At 49.2% G+C, this 17504-nt stretch overlaps 1 protein-coding gene across 5 annotated transcripts in view; it reads right to left on the bottom strand.

Moving 5' to 3' along the window:
* The window catches only part of STX1B (syntaxin 1B), a 119923-nt gene that overhangs the window by 78222 nt on the left and 24197 nt on the right, over window positions 1-17504 (bottom strand). The window contains exon 1 of one of the 5 annotated variants that reach the window (XM_056536241.1): window positions 3061-3111. The exons of the other annotated variants lie outside the window; for them this stretch is intronic. Within the exon in view, the coding sequence (XP_056392216.1) occupies window positions 3061-3072 (12 nt within the window). The 5' untranslated portion in view covers window positions 3073-3111. Of the gene's footprint in view, window positions 1-3060; window positions 3112-17504 lie in introns of those variants that run through there. 5 annotated transcript variants of the gene reach the window in all.

The raw sequence follows: 17504 nt of genomic DNA, 5'->3' as shown, positions 1-17504 counted from the left end.
CATCACTATTCCTGTTAATACTACATCACCATTCCTGTTATTACTACATCACCATTCCTGTTATTACTACATCACCGTTACCGTTAATACTACATCACCATTACTATAAATACTACATCACCATTACTGTTATTACCAAGCCACCATTACTGTTAATACTACATCACCATTACTGTATTTACTACATCACCATTACTGTAAATACTACATCACCATTACTATATTGCCATTACTGTTATTACTTTATCACCATTAATGTTATTACTACAACAGTATTACTGTTAATACTATATCACATTTCTGTTAATACTACTTCAACATTACTGTTATTACCAAGTCACCATTACTGTTATTACTATATCACCATTCCTGTTATTACTACATCACCATTCCTGTTATTACTACATTACCATTCCTGTTAATACTACATCACCATTACTGTTAACACTACATCACCATTACTGTAAATACTACATCACCTTTACTGTAAATACTACATCACCATTACTATAAATACTATATCACCCTTACTGTAAATAATACATCACCATTACTGTTATTACTATGCCAGTATTACTGTTAATACTATGTCACATTCCTATTAATAGAACTTCAACATTACTGTTATTAGTACGCCACCATTACTGTTAATACTATGTCACATTACTGCTAATACTATTTCACCATTACTGTTAATACTATGTCACATTACTGCTAATACTATTTCAACATTACTGTTATTACTACTTATACATTACTGTTATTACTAGTTTACCATTACTGTTTTGTACTATGTAACCATTACTGTTATTAGTACATCACCATTACTGTTATTAGTACGTCACCATTACTGTTATTACTACATCACCATTACTGTTATTAGTACGTCACCATTACTGTTATTAGTACGTCACCATTACTGTTATTAGTACGTCACCATTACGTCACCATTACTGTTAAACTACATCATTATTACTGTAATTACTACTTCACCATTACTGTTATTACTATGTAACCATTTCCGTTATTACTATGTCACCATTACTGTTATTAGGACATCCCCATTACTGTTAATACTACGCCATCATTTCTAACAATACTACAAAATACAGAAAAGAGGGAAGGCACACCTATAATGCGCTGTCCTGACCTGACTATCCGCCGGGATACACAAAGGAGGACTCCTAGGACGAGTGTGGGCAGGACCTGCACATACGAAGGTGAAGTATCATATAACTAGCAAACAACAAGAGGTGTAGTGCACTCACAGCTCGGTCCGTGATCAGCTGCTAACAAAGCCGGTCCAAGGTAACGGGATCACGCAGTGTTCCACGGAGCGCTCGGAGGCGATGCCGACATTTCGCGCATACAGACGAGCTTCGTCCGGCCTCTCCCTAATAATACTACATCACCATTATGGTAACTACTACATCACCATTACTGTTATTACTACATTAACATTACTATTATTACTACTTCACCATACAGTTACAGGGGTGTGGAAATTTAAAAAAAAACTACTTGTCCAAGGGACTAAAGCGGAACACAATCTACTTGTCCCTCAAGAAAATCTACTTGTCCTGGTAGATAAAATAATTTCAACAAAATAGTCTGATCCCCCCCACTAGACCACCAGGGATGGATATAAGATCCTTTAGACACTGCTGACAGCGGTGATCTAATGGTTTAATAGGCGATCGCAGTATGCCAGGATATTAGCGGCCGGAGAGCTGTAGCTAGATCCTCTTACCCCCGAGGGAAGCCCAGAAAAGTCTAGATATAACTTTTTGATCACCTTATAAAAAATTTCTAATATGAAGTGACCAAAAATGAGCAATTCTGGACTATTATTTACATTTACACCGTTCACCGTACGGTTTAATTAACATCATATTTTAATAGTCCGGACATTTCCACATGCAGCGATACCACTTATGTTTATTTTTGTACATTATTTTTATTTAAAGAAAATTGGAAACTTTTATTAGGAAAGGGGCTTATTCACATATATACGCACTTTTTAAAATATTGTAATCACTATTTTTCAGTCTCAATAGGAACTTATGTGTTACTGGGGGGGGGGGGGGTGTTCTGCTTCTCCAGTTTATATGGTGCATTTTGTGTCAGAAAATGCTGGAAGTTGCATTTAGTTAGTAGATAACTACAACTCCCAGCATGCCCTGATACAGCCTATGGTTGTGTGGGTGTTGCAGCATGTTGCACTGTATAGTACAGTTAAGGTTATTGTGTAACATGCTGGGAGTTGTAGTTTTGGTTTGTGTCAGCTGCAGAGCCATAGTCTGTGCCAAGGAATACTGGGAATTACAGTTAGTAACTACAACTCCCAGCATGCCCTGATGCAGCCTATAGCTCTGCAGCTGACCCGAACCAAAACTACAACTCCCAGCATGTTGCACTTTATAGTTCTACAGTTTAGGTTATTGTCCAACATGCTGGGAGTTGTAGTTTTGGTTCGGGCGTGTTTGTCTGCATCCGTGGGGCTCTTGGTCGTCGGGTGAGTATGAAGGGGGGGATTCTGGGGGTGCAATTTAGTGCGGGGGCCACTAAAAATAAATAAAATTAGATGGCACAACTGCCCTAATGCCCGACGTGACAGTCCGCTCCTATACAAAACATTCATGCATACACATCATACATACACCAGCCACTGCCCCCATATCATACATACACACACACACCCACCACTGCCCCCCACATCATACATTACATACACACATACACACACCCGCCGCTGCCCACCCCACATCATACATTACATACACATCACACATACACACATACACCCACACCATACATATCCACCAGTGTTTCCCAACCAGGGTGCCTCCAGCTGTTGCAAAACTACAACTCCCAGCATGCCCAGGGCTGGAGGCACCGTGGTTGGGAAACACTGATATACACCATACATATGCACACATCATACATACACCTGCCGCTGCCCCCCCATCATACATTACACACACACACATCACACATACACTCACACCCTACATATACAACCACCCTTCCTGCCGCCGCCTGTATTCTCGGTCTCCTCACCTGAGCCGCCATGAGTGGACACCAGAGCTGTAGTCCCGGCCGGTGTGAGGTGAGATTTCCGTCCTCCCCCTCCCCCTCCCCCGCTCTGTGTTTTCCCCGTGCAAACAAGCAACCGCCCCGTGGTGGATTAGGTCCTGTCTAGACAGAGCAGGGGAGGGGGAGGGATAGAGCAGGGGGAGGGGGAGCTGTGTGTGGGGGATGGAGCTGTGTGTGGGGGATGGAGCAGTGTGCGGGGGATGGAGCTGTGTGTGGGGGATGGAGCTGTCTACATCCTCTCTCTCACCCTGCTGTGTCTTCTGAGCTCCGTCCATCCTCCGGGAGGGGAGATAAGGGGGGGCTCTGCAGTCAGCTGGAGGCCGCCGCCCCCTCCATACACTCTGAGCGCCGGTGTGAGGTACAGACTGCGCCTCACACCGACATTAAAGAAAAATAAGGGGGAAGTCTGTCTGTCCCTGCCCGATACAGGGCTAAATCTATAAACAATTCACCTGCCCGAAGCCCAAAACTACTTGTCCCGGGCGTCGGGCTATAGGATTTCCACATCCCTGCAGTTATTACTATGTTACCATTACTGTTATTACTATGGCACCATTACTATTAATACTATAGTACCATACATCTATTATTACTATTATGTGATTATTACTGTTAATACTACACCACTATAACTATTAATACAACATCACCATTATGGTTAATACTACATTACCATATTTGTTATTACTACTGTTCCCATTATCATTACGTCACCATTACTGTAAATACTATTTCTACATTGCTGTTAATACTACGTGATAATTACAGTTATTAATAAGTCATCATTACTGTTAATACTACAACAATATTACCGTAAAAACCTAGGCCGCCATTACTGTACATACTACATTTCCATTGCTGTTAAAACTACATCACCGTAACTGTTACAACATGTCATTACTACTGTTAATACATCAACATTACCATTATTACTATGTCATCAATACTGTTAATACTACATCACTATTACTGTTATTACTGTTTACGTTTCAATTAATACAATATCACCAATAACGTTATTACTACAGCGCCATTATCGTTAATATTATGTCACCATTACCAGATAATACATCACCTTTACTGTAAATATTACGCATATTGCTGTTAATACTATGCCACCATTACTGCAAATACTATCTCAGCATCACCATTATTACTTTGTCACCATTACTATTAATAATAAATCATCATTACTGTTAATAACATATAACTATTACCATTAATACTACATCACTATTACCATTAATAACATATAACTATTAGGAAAAACACTTGGATGGCCGGCACTTCTAAAAAACTTCAATTTATTGAAGGTAAAAAACAGGAGACAAAAGCATAAAAGCAAACTTCCATGTAGCATAGAATAGCAAGATTACATATATAACTATTACCATTAATACAACATCACTTTTACTGTAAATACTATGTCCCTGTCACGATGCCGGCTGGCAGGTAGTGGATCCTCTGTGCCAGAGAGGGATTGGCGTGGACCGTGCTAGTGGATCGGTTCTAAGCCACTACTGGTTTTCACCAGAGCCCGCCGCAAAGCGGGATGGTCTTGCTGCGGCGGTAGTGACCAGGTCGTATCCACTAGCAACGGCTCACCTCTCTGGCTGCTGAAGATAGGCGCGGTACAAGGGAGTAGGCAGAAGCAAGGTCGGACGTAGCAGAAGGTCGGGGCAGGCAGCAAGGATCGTAGTCAGGGGCAACGGCAGAAGGTCTGGAAACACAGGCAAGGAACACACAAGGAACGCTTTCACTGGCACTAAGGCAACAAGATCCGGCAAGGGAGTGCAAGGGAAGTGAGGTAATATAGGGAAGTGCACAGGTGAAAACCCTAATAGGAACCACTGCGCCAATCAGCGGCGCAGTGGCCCTTTAAATCGCAGAGACCCGGCGCGCGCGCGCCCTAGGGAGCGGGGCCGCGCGCGCCGGGACAGAACAGACGGGGAGCGAGTCAGGTAGGGGAGCCGGGGTGCGCATCGCGAGCGGGCGCTACCCGCATCGCGAATCGCATCCCGGCTGGCAGCAGGATCGCAGCGCCCCGGGTCAGAGGACGTGACCGGAGCGCTGCAGCGGAGGGAGTGAAGCGAGCGCTCCGGGGAGGAGCGGGGACCCGGAGCGCTCGGCGTAACAGTACCCCCCCCCTTGGGTCTCCCCCTCTTCTTGGAGCCTGAGAACCTGAGGAGCAGACTTTTGTCAAGGATGTTGTCCTCAGGTTCCCAGGATCTCTCTTCAGGACCACAACCCTCCCAGTCTACTAAAAAAAAATTTTTCCCTCTGACCTTTTTGGCAGCCAAAATTTCCTTGACCGAGAAGACGTCCGAGGAGCCGGAAACAGGAGTGGGAGGAACAGATTTGGGAGAAAAACGGTTGAGGATGAGTGGTTTGAGAAGAGAGACGTGAAAGGCATTAGGGATACGAAGAGAAGGAGGAAGAAGAAGTTTATAAGAGACAGGATTAATTTGACACAAAATTTTGAAAGGACCAAGATAGCGTGGTCCCAACTTGTAGCTAGGGACACGGAAGCGGACATATTTAGCGGAGAGCCATACCTTGTCTCCAGGGGAAAAAACGGGGGGAGCTCTTCTTTTCTTATCCGCGAACCTCTTCATGCGTGAAGAAGCCTGTAAGAGAGAATTTTGGGTCTCTCTCCATATAATGGAAAGGTCACGAGAAATTTCATCCACAGCGGGCAGACCAGAGGGCAAGGGGGTAGGGAGGGGGGGAAGAGGGTGACGGCCGTACACCACGAAAAATGGGGATTTGGAGGAAGATTCAGAGACCCTGAAGTTATACGAAAATTCGGCCCATGGAAGGAGATCTGCCCAGTCATCCTGGCGGGAGGAAACAAAATGTCGCAAATAATCACCCAGGATCTGGTTAATTCTTTCTACTTGTCCATTGGACTGGGGATGATATGCAGAGGAAAAATTTAATTTAATCTTGAGTTGTTTACAGAGAGCCCTCCAGAATTTAGACACGAATTGGACCCCTCTATCCGAGACAATCTGCGTAGGCAACCCGTGAAGACGAAAAATGTGTACAAAAAATTGTTTAGCCAACTGAGGCGCAGAAGGAAGACCAGGAAGAGGGATGAAATGTGCCATTTTGGAGAATCGATCAACGACCACCCAAATAACGGTGTTGCCACGGGAAGGGGGTAAATCAGTAATAAAATCCATACCAATCAGAGACCAAGGCTGTTCGGGGACAGGCAGAGGATGAAGAAAACCAGCGGGCTTCTGGCGAGGAGTCTTATCCCGGGCACAGATAGTGCAGGCTCGCACAAAGTCCCCAACATCCGTCTCCAGAGTCGGCCACCAATAGAAGCGGGAGATGAGTTGCACAGATTTCTTGATGCCCGCATGACCTGCGAGATGGGAGGAGTGACCCCATTTGAGGATTCCGAGGCGTTGGCGTGGAGAAACAAAGGTCTTTCCTGGAGGAGTCTGCCTGATGGAGGCAGGAGAAGTGGAGATCAGGCAGTCAGGTGGAATGATGTGTTGCGGAGGGAGATCAACTTCCGAGGCATCCGAGGAACGAGAGAGAGCATCGGCCCTAATGTTCTTATCGGCAGGACGAAAGTGAATCTCAAAATTAAATCGGGCAAAGAACAGAGACCACCGGGCCTGGCGAGGATTCAGCCGTTGGGCCGACTGGAGGTAGGAGAGGTTCTTGTGGTCGGTGTAGATAATAACAGGAAATCTTGATCCCTCCAGCAGATGCCTCCATTCCTCAAGTGCTAATTTAATGGCTAGAAGCTCTCGATCCCCGATGGAGTAGTTCCTCTCCGCTGGAGAGAAGGTCCTAGAGAAAAAACCACAAGTGACAGCATGCCCGGAAGGATTTTTTTGTAGAAGAACAGCTCCAGCTCCTACTGAGGAGGCATCAACCTCCAATAGGAAGGGTTTGGAAGGGTCAGGTCTGGAGAGCACGGGAGCCGAAGAAAAGGCAGACTTGAGTCGTTTAAAGGAGTCTTCTGCTTGAGGAGGCCAGGACTTGGGATCAGCATTTTTCTTGGTTAAAGCCACGATAGGAGCCACAATGGTAGAAAAATGTGGAATAAATTGCCTGTAATAATTGGCGAACCCCAAAAAGCGTTGGATAGCACGGAGTCCGGAGGGGCGTGGCCAATTTAAGACGGCAGAGAGTTTGTCTGGATCCATCTGTAGTCCCTGGCCAGAGACCAAATATCCTAGAAAAGGAAGAGATTGGCATTCAAACAGACATTTCTCAATTTTGGCATAGAGTTGGTTGTCACGAAGTCTCTGAAGAACCATACGGACATGCTGGCGGTGTTCTTCTAGATTGGCAGAAAAAATTAGGATATCGTCCAGATATACCACAACACAGGAGTATAACAGATCACGAAAAATTTCATTGACAAAGTCTTGGAAGACGGCAGGGGCATTGCACAGTCCAAAGGGCATGACCAGATACTCAAAGTGTCCATCTCTGGTGTTAAATGCCGTTTTCCACTCGTCCCCCTCTCTGATGCGGATGAGGTTATAGGCGCCTCTTAAGTCCAATTTAGTGAAGATGTGGGCACCTTGGAGGCGATCAAAGAGTTCAGAGATGAGGGGTAAGGGGTAGCGGTTCTTAACCGTGATTTTATTAAGACCGCGGTAGTCAATGCAAGGACGTAGGGAGCCATCTTTTTTGGACACAAAGAAAAATCCGGCTCCGGCAGGAGAGGAGGATTTACGGATAAAGCCCTTTTTTAGATTCTCCTGGACGTATTCGGACATGGCAAGAGTCTCTGGGGCAGAGAGAGGATAAATTCTGCCCCGGGGTGGAGTAGTACCCGGGAGGAGGTCGATAGGGCAATCATAAGGCCTGTGAGGAGGTAGAGTCTCAGCTTGTTTTTTGCAGAAAACATCCGCGAAGTCCATATAGGCCTTAGGGAGACCGGTTACTGGAGGAACCACAGAGTTACGGCAAGGGTTACTGGGAACCGGTTTTAGACAGTTCTTGGAACAAGAGGACCCCCAACTCTTGATCTCCCCAGTGGACCAATCCAGGGTTGGGGAATGAAGTTGAAGCCAGGGAAGTCCAAGGAGAATCTCCGAGGTGCAATTGGGGAGGACCAAAAGTTCAATCCTCTCATGATGAGATCCGATGCTCATAAGAAGGGGCTCCGTGCGGAAACGTATGGTACAGTCCAATCTTTCATTATTTACACAATTGATGTAGAGGGGTCTGGCGAGACTGGTCACTGGGATGTTGAACCTGTTGACGAGAGAGGCCAAAATAAAATTTCCTGCAGATCCAGAGTCCAAGAAGGCCACTGTAGAGAAGGAGAAGGCAGAGGCAGACATCCGCACAGGCACAGTAAGACGTGGAGAAGCAGAGTAGACATCAAGGACTGTCTCACCTTTGTGCGGAGTCAGCGTACGTCTTTCCAGGCGGGGAGGACGGATAGGACAATCCCTCAGGAAGTGTTCGGTACTAGCACAGTACAGGCAGAGGTTCTCCATACGGCGTCGTGTCCTCTCTTGAGGTGTCAGGCGAGACCGGTCGACCTGCATAGCCTCCACGGCGGGAGGCACAGGAACAGATTGCAGGGGACCAGAGGAGAGAGGAGCCGAGGAGACGAAACGCCTCGTGCGAACAGAGTCCATATCTTGGCGGAGTTCCTGACGCCTTTCAGAAAAACGCATGTCAATGCGAGTGGCTAGGTGAATAAGTTCATGTAGATTAGCAGGAATTTCTCGTGCGGCCAGAACATCTTTAATGTTGCTGGATAGGCCTTTTTTGAAGGTCGCGCAGAGGGCCTCATTATTCCAGGACAATTCTGAAGCAAGTGTACGGAATTGTACGGCATACTCGCCAACGGAAGAATTACCCTGGACCAGGTTCAACAGGGCAGTCTCAGCAGAAGAGGCTCGGGCAGGTTCCTCAAAGACACTTCGGATTTCCGAGAAGAAGGAGTGTACAGAGGCAGTGACGGGGTCATTGCGGTCCCAGAGCGGTGTGGCCCATGACAGGGCTTTTCCGGACAGAAGACTGACTACGAAAGCCACCTTAGACCTTTCAGTGGGAAACAGGTCCGACATCATCTCCAGATGCAGGGAACATTGGGAAAGAAAGCCACGGCAAAACTTAGAGTCCCCATCAAATTTATCCGGCAAGGATAAGCGTATCCCAGGAGCGGCCACTCGCTGCGGAGGAGGTGCAGGAGCTGGCGGAGGAGATGACTGCTGAAGCTGTGGTAGCAACTGTTGTAGCATAACGGTCAGTTGAGACAGCTGTTGGCCTTGTTGCGCTATCTGTTGTGACTGCTGGGCGACCACCGTGGTGAGGTCAGCGACAACTGGCAGAGGAACTTCAGCGGGATCCATGGCCGGATCTACTGTCACGATGCCGGCTGGCAGGTAGTGGATCCTCTGTGCCAGAGAGGGATTGGCGTGGACCGTGCTAGTGGATCGGTTCTAAGCCACTACTGGTTTTCACCAGAGCCCGCCGCAAAGCGGGATGGTCTTGCTGCGGCGGTAGTGACCAGGTCGTATCCACTAGCAACGGCTCACCTCTCTGGCTGCTGAAGATAGGCGCGGTACAAGGGAGTAGGCAGAAGCAAGGTCGGACGTAGCAGAAGGTCGGGGCAGGCAGCAAGGATCGTAGTCAGGGGCAACGGCAGAAGGTCTGGAAACACAGGCAAGGAACACACAAGGAACGCTTTCACTGGCACTAAGGCAACAAGATCCGGCAAGGGAGTGCAAGGGAAGTGAGGTAATATAGGGAAGTGCACAGGTGAAAACCCTAATAGGAACCACTGCGCCAATCAGCGGCGCAGTGGCCCTTTAAATCGCAGAGACCCGGCGCGCGCGCGCCCTAGGGAGCGGGGCCGCGCGCGCCGGGACAGAACAGACGGGGAGCGAGTCAGGTAGGGGAGCCGGGGTGCGCATCGCGAGCGGGCGCTACCCGCATCGCGAATCGCATCCCGGCTGGCAGCAGGATCGCAGCGCCCCGGGTCAGAGGACGTGACCGGAGCGCTGCAGCGGAGGGAGTGAAGCGAGCGCTCCGGGGAGGAGCGGGGACCCGGAGCGCTCGGCGTAACAGTCCCCATTGCTGTTAATATTATACCATCATTACTGCAAATACTATCTCAGCATTACCTTTATTATTATGTCACCATTACTGTTAATACTACATCACCATTAATCCTATCTCACGATTACCATTAATACTACTTCATTATTACTGTTAGTACTATGTAATCACTACTGTTAACACTGGGTCATTGCTTTAATTGTACATCACCATTACAATTAATACTACGTCACCATTACTTTTAATAATACATCACCATTACCATTAATATTATGTCCCCATTACTTTTAATACTACATCCTCATTACAGTTAATTACCATTACTGTTATTACTATGTCACAATTACTTTTAATACTAAATAACCATTACAACAGATTACTATGTATACAGTGTTATTACCATGTTACCATTATTGTTACTTTTATGTCCCCATTACTGTTAATACTACAACAACATTTAATACAATACCCCTATTACCTTATTGCTCTGTCACCATTACTTTCAATACTATGTCAGCATCACTCAATAATTCAATGGTAACGGATAGACAAATTTATTACAAGTATGGCTTCACAACCTAATTCCAAAAAGTCATACAACCAGATCTCATGTATATAGACAGGTGCATATAGAACCAATCCAATCATAAAACCAAATCTCATGTATATAGGCAGGTGTATACAGAACCAATCATACAAGATCTCATGTATATAGGCAGATATATACACAACCAATCCAATCATACAACCAGATCTCATGTATATAGACGGGCATATACAAAAGCAATCCAATCATACAACCAGATCACATGTATATAGACTGTTATAAACAGAACCAATCCAATCATACAACCAGATCTACACACACATCCAGAGCGTACTACACACACGTCCAGAGCGCACTACACACACGTCCAGAGCCCACTACACACACGTCCAGAGCCCACTACACACACGTCCAGAGCCCACTACACACACGTCCAGAGCCCACTACACACACGTACAGAGGACACTACACATACGTACAGAGAACACTGCACACATGTACAGAGGAAACACTACACACATGTAAAGAGGAAACACTACACACATGTAAAGAGGAAACACTACACACATGTAAAGAGGAAACACTACACACATGTAAAGAGGAAACACTACACACATGTAAAGAGGAAACACTACACACATGTAAAGAGGAAACACTACACACACATAAAGAGGAAACACTACACACACGTCCAGAGGATACTACACACACGTACAGAGCACACTACACACATGTAAAGAGGAAACACTACACACGTCCAGAGCACACTACACACACGTCCAGAGCACACTACACACACGTACAGAGCACACTACACACACGTACAGAGCACACTACACACATGTACAGAGCACACTACACACACGTACAGAGCACACTACACACATGTACAGAGCCCACTACACACACGTACAGAGGACACTACACACACGTACAGAGGACACTACACACATGTAAAGAGGAAACACTACACACATGTACAGAGCACACGACACACATGTATAGAGGACACTACACACATGTACAGAGCGCACTACACACATGTACAGAGCACACTACACACATGTAAATAGGAAACACTACACACATGTACAGAGCATATATATAGACAGGTGTATATAGAACCAATACCGTCATACAACCAGATCTCCTGTATATAGACAGGTGTATACAGAACCAATCTAATCATAAAACCAAATCTCATGTATATAGGCAGGTGTATACAGAACCAATCATACAAGATCTCATGTATATAGGCAGATATATACACAAACAATCCAATCATACAACCAGATCTCATGTATATAGACGGGCATATACAAAAGCAATCCAATCATACAACCAGATCACATGTATATAGACTGTTATAAACAGAACCAATCCAATCATACAACCAGATCTACACACACGTCCAGAGCGTACTATACACACGTCCAGAGCGCACTACACACACGTCCAGAGCCCACTACACACACGTCCAGAGCCCACTACACACACGTCCAGAGCACACTACACACACGTACAGAGGACACTACACATGTACAGAGAACACTGCACACATGTACAGAGGAAACACTACACACATGTAAAGAGGAAACACTACACACACGTAAAGAGGAAACACTACACACACGTCCAAAGGACACTACACACACGTCCAGAGCACACTACACACATGTAAAGAGGAAACACTACACACATGTAAAGAGGAAACACTACACACACGTAAAGAGGAAACACTACACACACGTAAAGAGGAAACACTACACACACGTAAAGAGGAAACACTACACACACGTCCAGAGCACACTACACACACGTCCAGAGCGCACTACACACACGTCCAGAGCACACTACACACACATCCAGAGCACACTACACACACGTACAGAGCACACTACACACACGTACAGAGCCCACTACACACACGTACAGAGCACACTACACACACGTGCAGAGAGCACTACAGACATGTACAGAGAGCACTACAGACATGTACAGAGAGCACTAAACACATGTACAGAGAGCACTACACACATGTACTACGGCCTGGAGTCATCGATCTCCCTCTGGGATATGTGCTCCACAGCTGCCGGTCTGGCACACACACACATGAATGACCCAGAGTTATGAATGAAGGGAAGTAATGAATGAAGCCACGAGTACAAAAATAACCACACCAAAGTAGTGACCAAACAATGATACACTACATAGTCCAAGATACAGCACCACAAGCGGGCACACACACAGCAGTTACCTGTAGCAGCAGTGGGCACAAATACAGCAGTCATGTGTAGCAGGGGATGGGCACACAAGCAACAGTTACACATAGAGGGCAGGTGGTACACATGCAGCAGTCACACATAGCAGGCAGTGGGTACACAAGCAACAGTTACCCATAGTGGGCAGGGGGTACACAGGCAGCAGTCACACATAGCAGGCGGTGGGCATACAGGCAGCAGTCACACATAGCAGGCGGTGGGCATACAGACAGAAGTCACACATAGTGTGCAGGGAGTACACAGGCAGCAGTCACACATAGCAGGCGGTGGGCATACAGACAGAAGTCACACATAGTGTGCAGGGAGTACACAGCCAGCAGTCACACATAGCGGGCGGTGGGCACACAGGCAGCAGTCACACATAGCAGGTGGTGGGCACACACACACCAGTCACACATAGCGGGCACACATGCATCATTAAAATGTAGTGGGCGGTGGGCCAAGAAACAGTTTCACACGTAGCGGGCAGTGGGCACACAGGTAATGGTTACACCAAATGGTTGGTGTGCACATAGACATCAGTCACGCATAAAGGGTGGCAGGCACAGGCAGCGGACTAACGTAGCCGCCATACGTAGCAGGTGGTGGACACACACACAGTGGTCGCTTGTAGCAGGTGGTGGGCCCACAGGCAGCAGTCACTTGTAGCAGGCAGTGGGCACACAGCAGTAACATAATACAGGCAGTGGGCACACAAGCAGAAGTCAAACTTAGCAGGCAATGGGCACAAAAACAGTGGTCACACAGCGGGTGGCGAGCTCACAGGCAACAATCACACATAGCAGGTGGTCGGCACACAGGCAGCGATCACATGTAGCAGGTGGTGGGCATACATGCAGTGGTCACACATAGCGGGTGGTAGACACACAGGAAGTGTTCACACATAGCGGGTTCACAGACAGCAGTCACTTGTAGCGAGTGGCAGACACACACAGTGGTCACACGTAATGGGTGGCGGGCACACAGGCAGCGGTCCCTCTAGCAGGCACACATACAGCTTTCACACATAGCAGGTACATAGGCATGAGTTACATGTAGCAGTGGACACACAGTGGTGGTCACATGTTGCAAGTGGCGGGCACACAGTGGCCATATGTAGCGGGTGGTGGGCACACAGGCGGCGGTCACACATACAGTAGTAACATGTAACGGGTACACACACACAAAAGTCACTTGAAGCGGGTGGCGGGCACACACAGTGGTTACACAAAGTAGGCGGTGGGCACGCACACAGCTGTCACACATTGCCGACGATAGGAACACAACCATCGGTCACATATAATGTGGTCACTCATAGCTGGTACACACAGCAGTCACATTAGTGGGCGGTGGGCAACAATCCACAACGGTAACACGTAGTGGCCAATGGGTACATGTAGAGGGACGTGGGCACAGTAGTCACACACAGTGGTCACACATAGCGGGCAGTTGGCACACACACAATAGTCATAAGTCACACATAGTGGGTACACAGGCATCAGTCCCATGTAAGTGGTCACACGTAGCCAGAAGTGGGTACTCACATCGGTCACAAGTAGCAGGCGGCGGGCACACAGTGGTCACATGTAGCCAGAAATGGGCACTCACATCGGTCACAACTAGCAGGCGGCGGGCACACAGTGGTCACATGTAGCCAGAAATGGGCACTCACATCAGTCACAACTAGCAGGCAGCTGGTACACACACCACGGTCACACATAGTGCACGGTGCGCATACACAGAAGTCACACATAGCGGGCACACAAACAGTGGTCACTCGCAGTGGGCACACACCCAGCATTCACACATAGTGGGCACACAGTGGTCACAGATAGCGGGTGGTGGGCACACACAATGCAGTCATACGTAGCAGGCACACACACAGTAATCACATAGCAGGCGGGAGGCACACTGGAAGCGGTCAAACATAGCGCCCGATGGCCACACACACAGCGATTACACATAAAAGGCGGCGGGCCTACACACACAGGCCACAAGTAGCGGGCACACACAGTTATCACAAATAGCGGGCGGTAGGTACACACAGCAGTCACACGTAGCGGTCACACACACAGCAGTCACATGCAGCAGGCCGTGGGCACACAAACAACGGTCACAAGTAGAGGGCGGCGGGCACACACAGTGGTACACGAAGCTGGTGGTGGGCACTCACAGTGCTCACACTTTGTGGGAGGTGGGCACACATGCACAGCGATCACACTTTGCAGGCAAAGGGCACACACATCAGTCACGTGCAGACGGCACACACACACTGGTCACACATAATGGGCAGTGGGCACACACAGAGTGGTCATGCGTAGCAGGAGGCAAGCACACACACAGCGTCACACATAGTTGGAGGCGGGCACACACACACAGCCATTTCACATAGCAGGCAGTGGGCAGACAGCGGTCGCGCATAGCGAGCACACACACATAGCAGTCACACGTAGTGAGCATACACACAGTGCTCAAACGTTGCGGGCACACACAGACAGCGGTCACAAGTAGCGGCCATGGACAGTGGTCACACGTTGCAGGTGGATGGCACGCAGAACGATCAAACGTAGTGGTTGGTGGCCACTCAGCAGTCACATGTAGCGGGCGTTGGGCACACATCGGTCACAAGTAGTGGGCGGGCACACACACAGCTGTCACACATTGTCACACTTAGCGGGTGGTGGGCACACACAGCATACGCACATAGGGGGCAGTGGGAAAATAGCGGGCGTTGGGCACACATCGGTCAAAAGTAGTGGGCGGGCACACACACAGCTGTCACACATTGTGGATACACACACAGCGGTCACACGTAGCAGGTAGTGAGCACACACACAGCGGTCACACGGGTGGTGGGCACACACAGCGGTCACACAGGCGGTGGGCACAAACAGCGGTCACACGGGCGGTGGGCACACACAGCGGTCACACTGGCGGTGGGCACACACAGCGGTCACACGGGCGGTGGACAGACACAGCGCTCAAACGGGTGGGTGGTGGGCACACATACAGCGGTCACATGGGTGGAGGGCACACACAGCGGTCACACGGGTAGATGGTGGGCACACACAGCGGTCACACGGGTGGATGGTGGGCACACACAGCGGTCACACGGGTGGATGGTGGGCACACACAGCGGTCACATGGGTGGATGGTGGGCACACACAGCAGTCACACAGGCAGTGGGCACACAGGTCACACGGGTGGATGGTGGGCACACACACAGCGGTCACATGGGCAGTGGGCACACACAGCAGTCACACGGGTGGATGGTGGGGACACACACAGTAGTCACACGGGTGGATGGTGGGTACACACAGCGGTCACACGGGTGGATGGTGGGCACACACAGCGGTCACACAGGGTTAGAGGGCTTACACACAGCGGTCACAGGGGTGGTGGGCACACACACAGCAGTCACAGGGTTAGTGGGCACACACACACACACAGCGGTCACAGCATTGGTGGGCACACACAGCGGTCACAGCGTTGGTGGGCACACACAGCGGTCACAGGGTTGGTGGGCACACACACAGCAGTCACAGGGTTGGTGGGCACACACACAGCGGTCACAGGGTTGTTGGGCACACACACAGCGGTCACAGGGTTGGTGGGCACACACAGCAGTCACAGGGTTGGTGGGCACACAGTGGTCACAGGGTTGGTGGGCACACACAGCGATCACAGGGTTGGTGGGCACACACACAGCGGTCACACACAGCAGGCGGTGGGCACACACACAGCAGTCACAGGGTTGGTGGACAAACACAGTGGTCACATGGTTGGTGGGCACACACAGTGGTCACAGGGTTGGTGGGCACACACAGCGGTCACAGGGTTGGTGGGCACACACAGTGGTCACAGGGTTGGTGGGCACACACATACAGGTCACAGGGTTGGTGGGCACACACAGCGGTCACAGGGTTGATGGGCACACACATACAGGTCACAGGGTTGGTGGGCACACACAGCGGTCACAGGATTGGTGGGCACACACATACAGGTCACAGGGTTGGTGGGCACACACAGCGGTCACAGGGTTGGTGGGCACACACATACAGGTCACAGGGTTGGTGGGCGCACACACACAGCGGTCACAGGGTTGGTGGGCACACACAGCGGTCACAGGGTTGGTGGGCACACACACAGCGGTCACAGGGTTGGTGGGCACACACAGCGGTCACAGGGTTGGTGGGCACACACAGTGGACACAGGGTTGCTGGGCACACAGTGGTCACAGGGTTAGTGGGCACACACAGCGGTCACAGGGTTGGTGGGCACACACAGTGGACACAGGGTTGGTGGGCTCACACAGTGGTCACAGGGTTGGTGGGCACACACATACAGGTCACAGGGTTGGTGGGTACACACAGTGGTCACAGGGTTGGTGGGCTCACACAGTGGTCACAGGGTTGGTGGGCACACACAGTGGTCACAGGCTTGGTGGGCACACACAGTGGTCACAGGCTTGGTGGGCACACACACAGCGGTCACAGGGTTGATGGGCACACACACAGCGGTCACAGGGTTGGTGGGCACACACAGTG

Source organism: Hyla sarda, chromosome 8 (assembly GCF_029499605.1).
Source record: "Hyla sarda isolate aHylSar1 chromosome 8, aHylSar1.hap1, whole genome shotgun sequence".
In the NCBI taxonomy this organism is placed as follows: Eukaryota; Metazoa; Chordata; class Amphibia; order Anura; family Hylidae; genus Hyla; species Hyla sarda.
The sequence above is the reverse complement of the archived record's forward strand: the minus strand, read 5'-3'. Positions and strand labels throughout refer to the sequence as shown.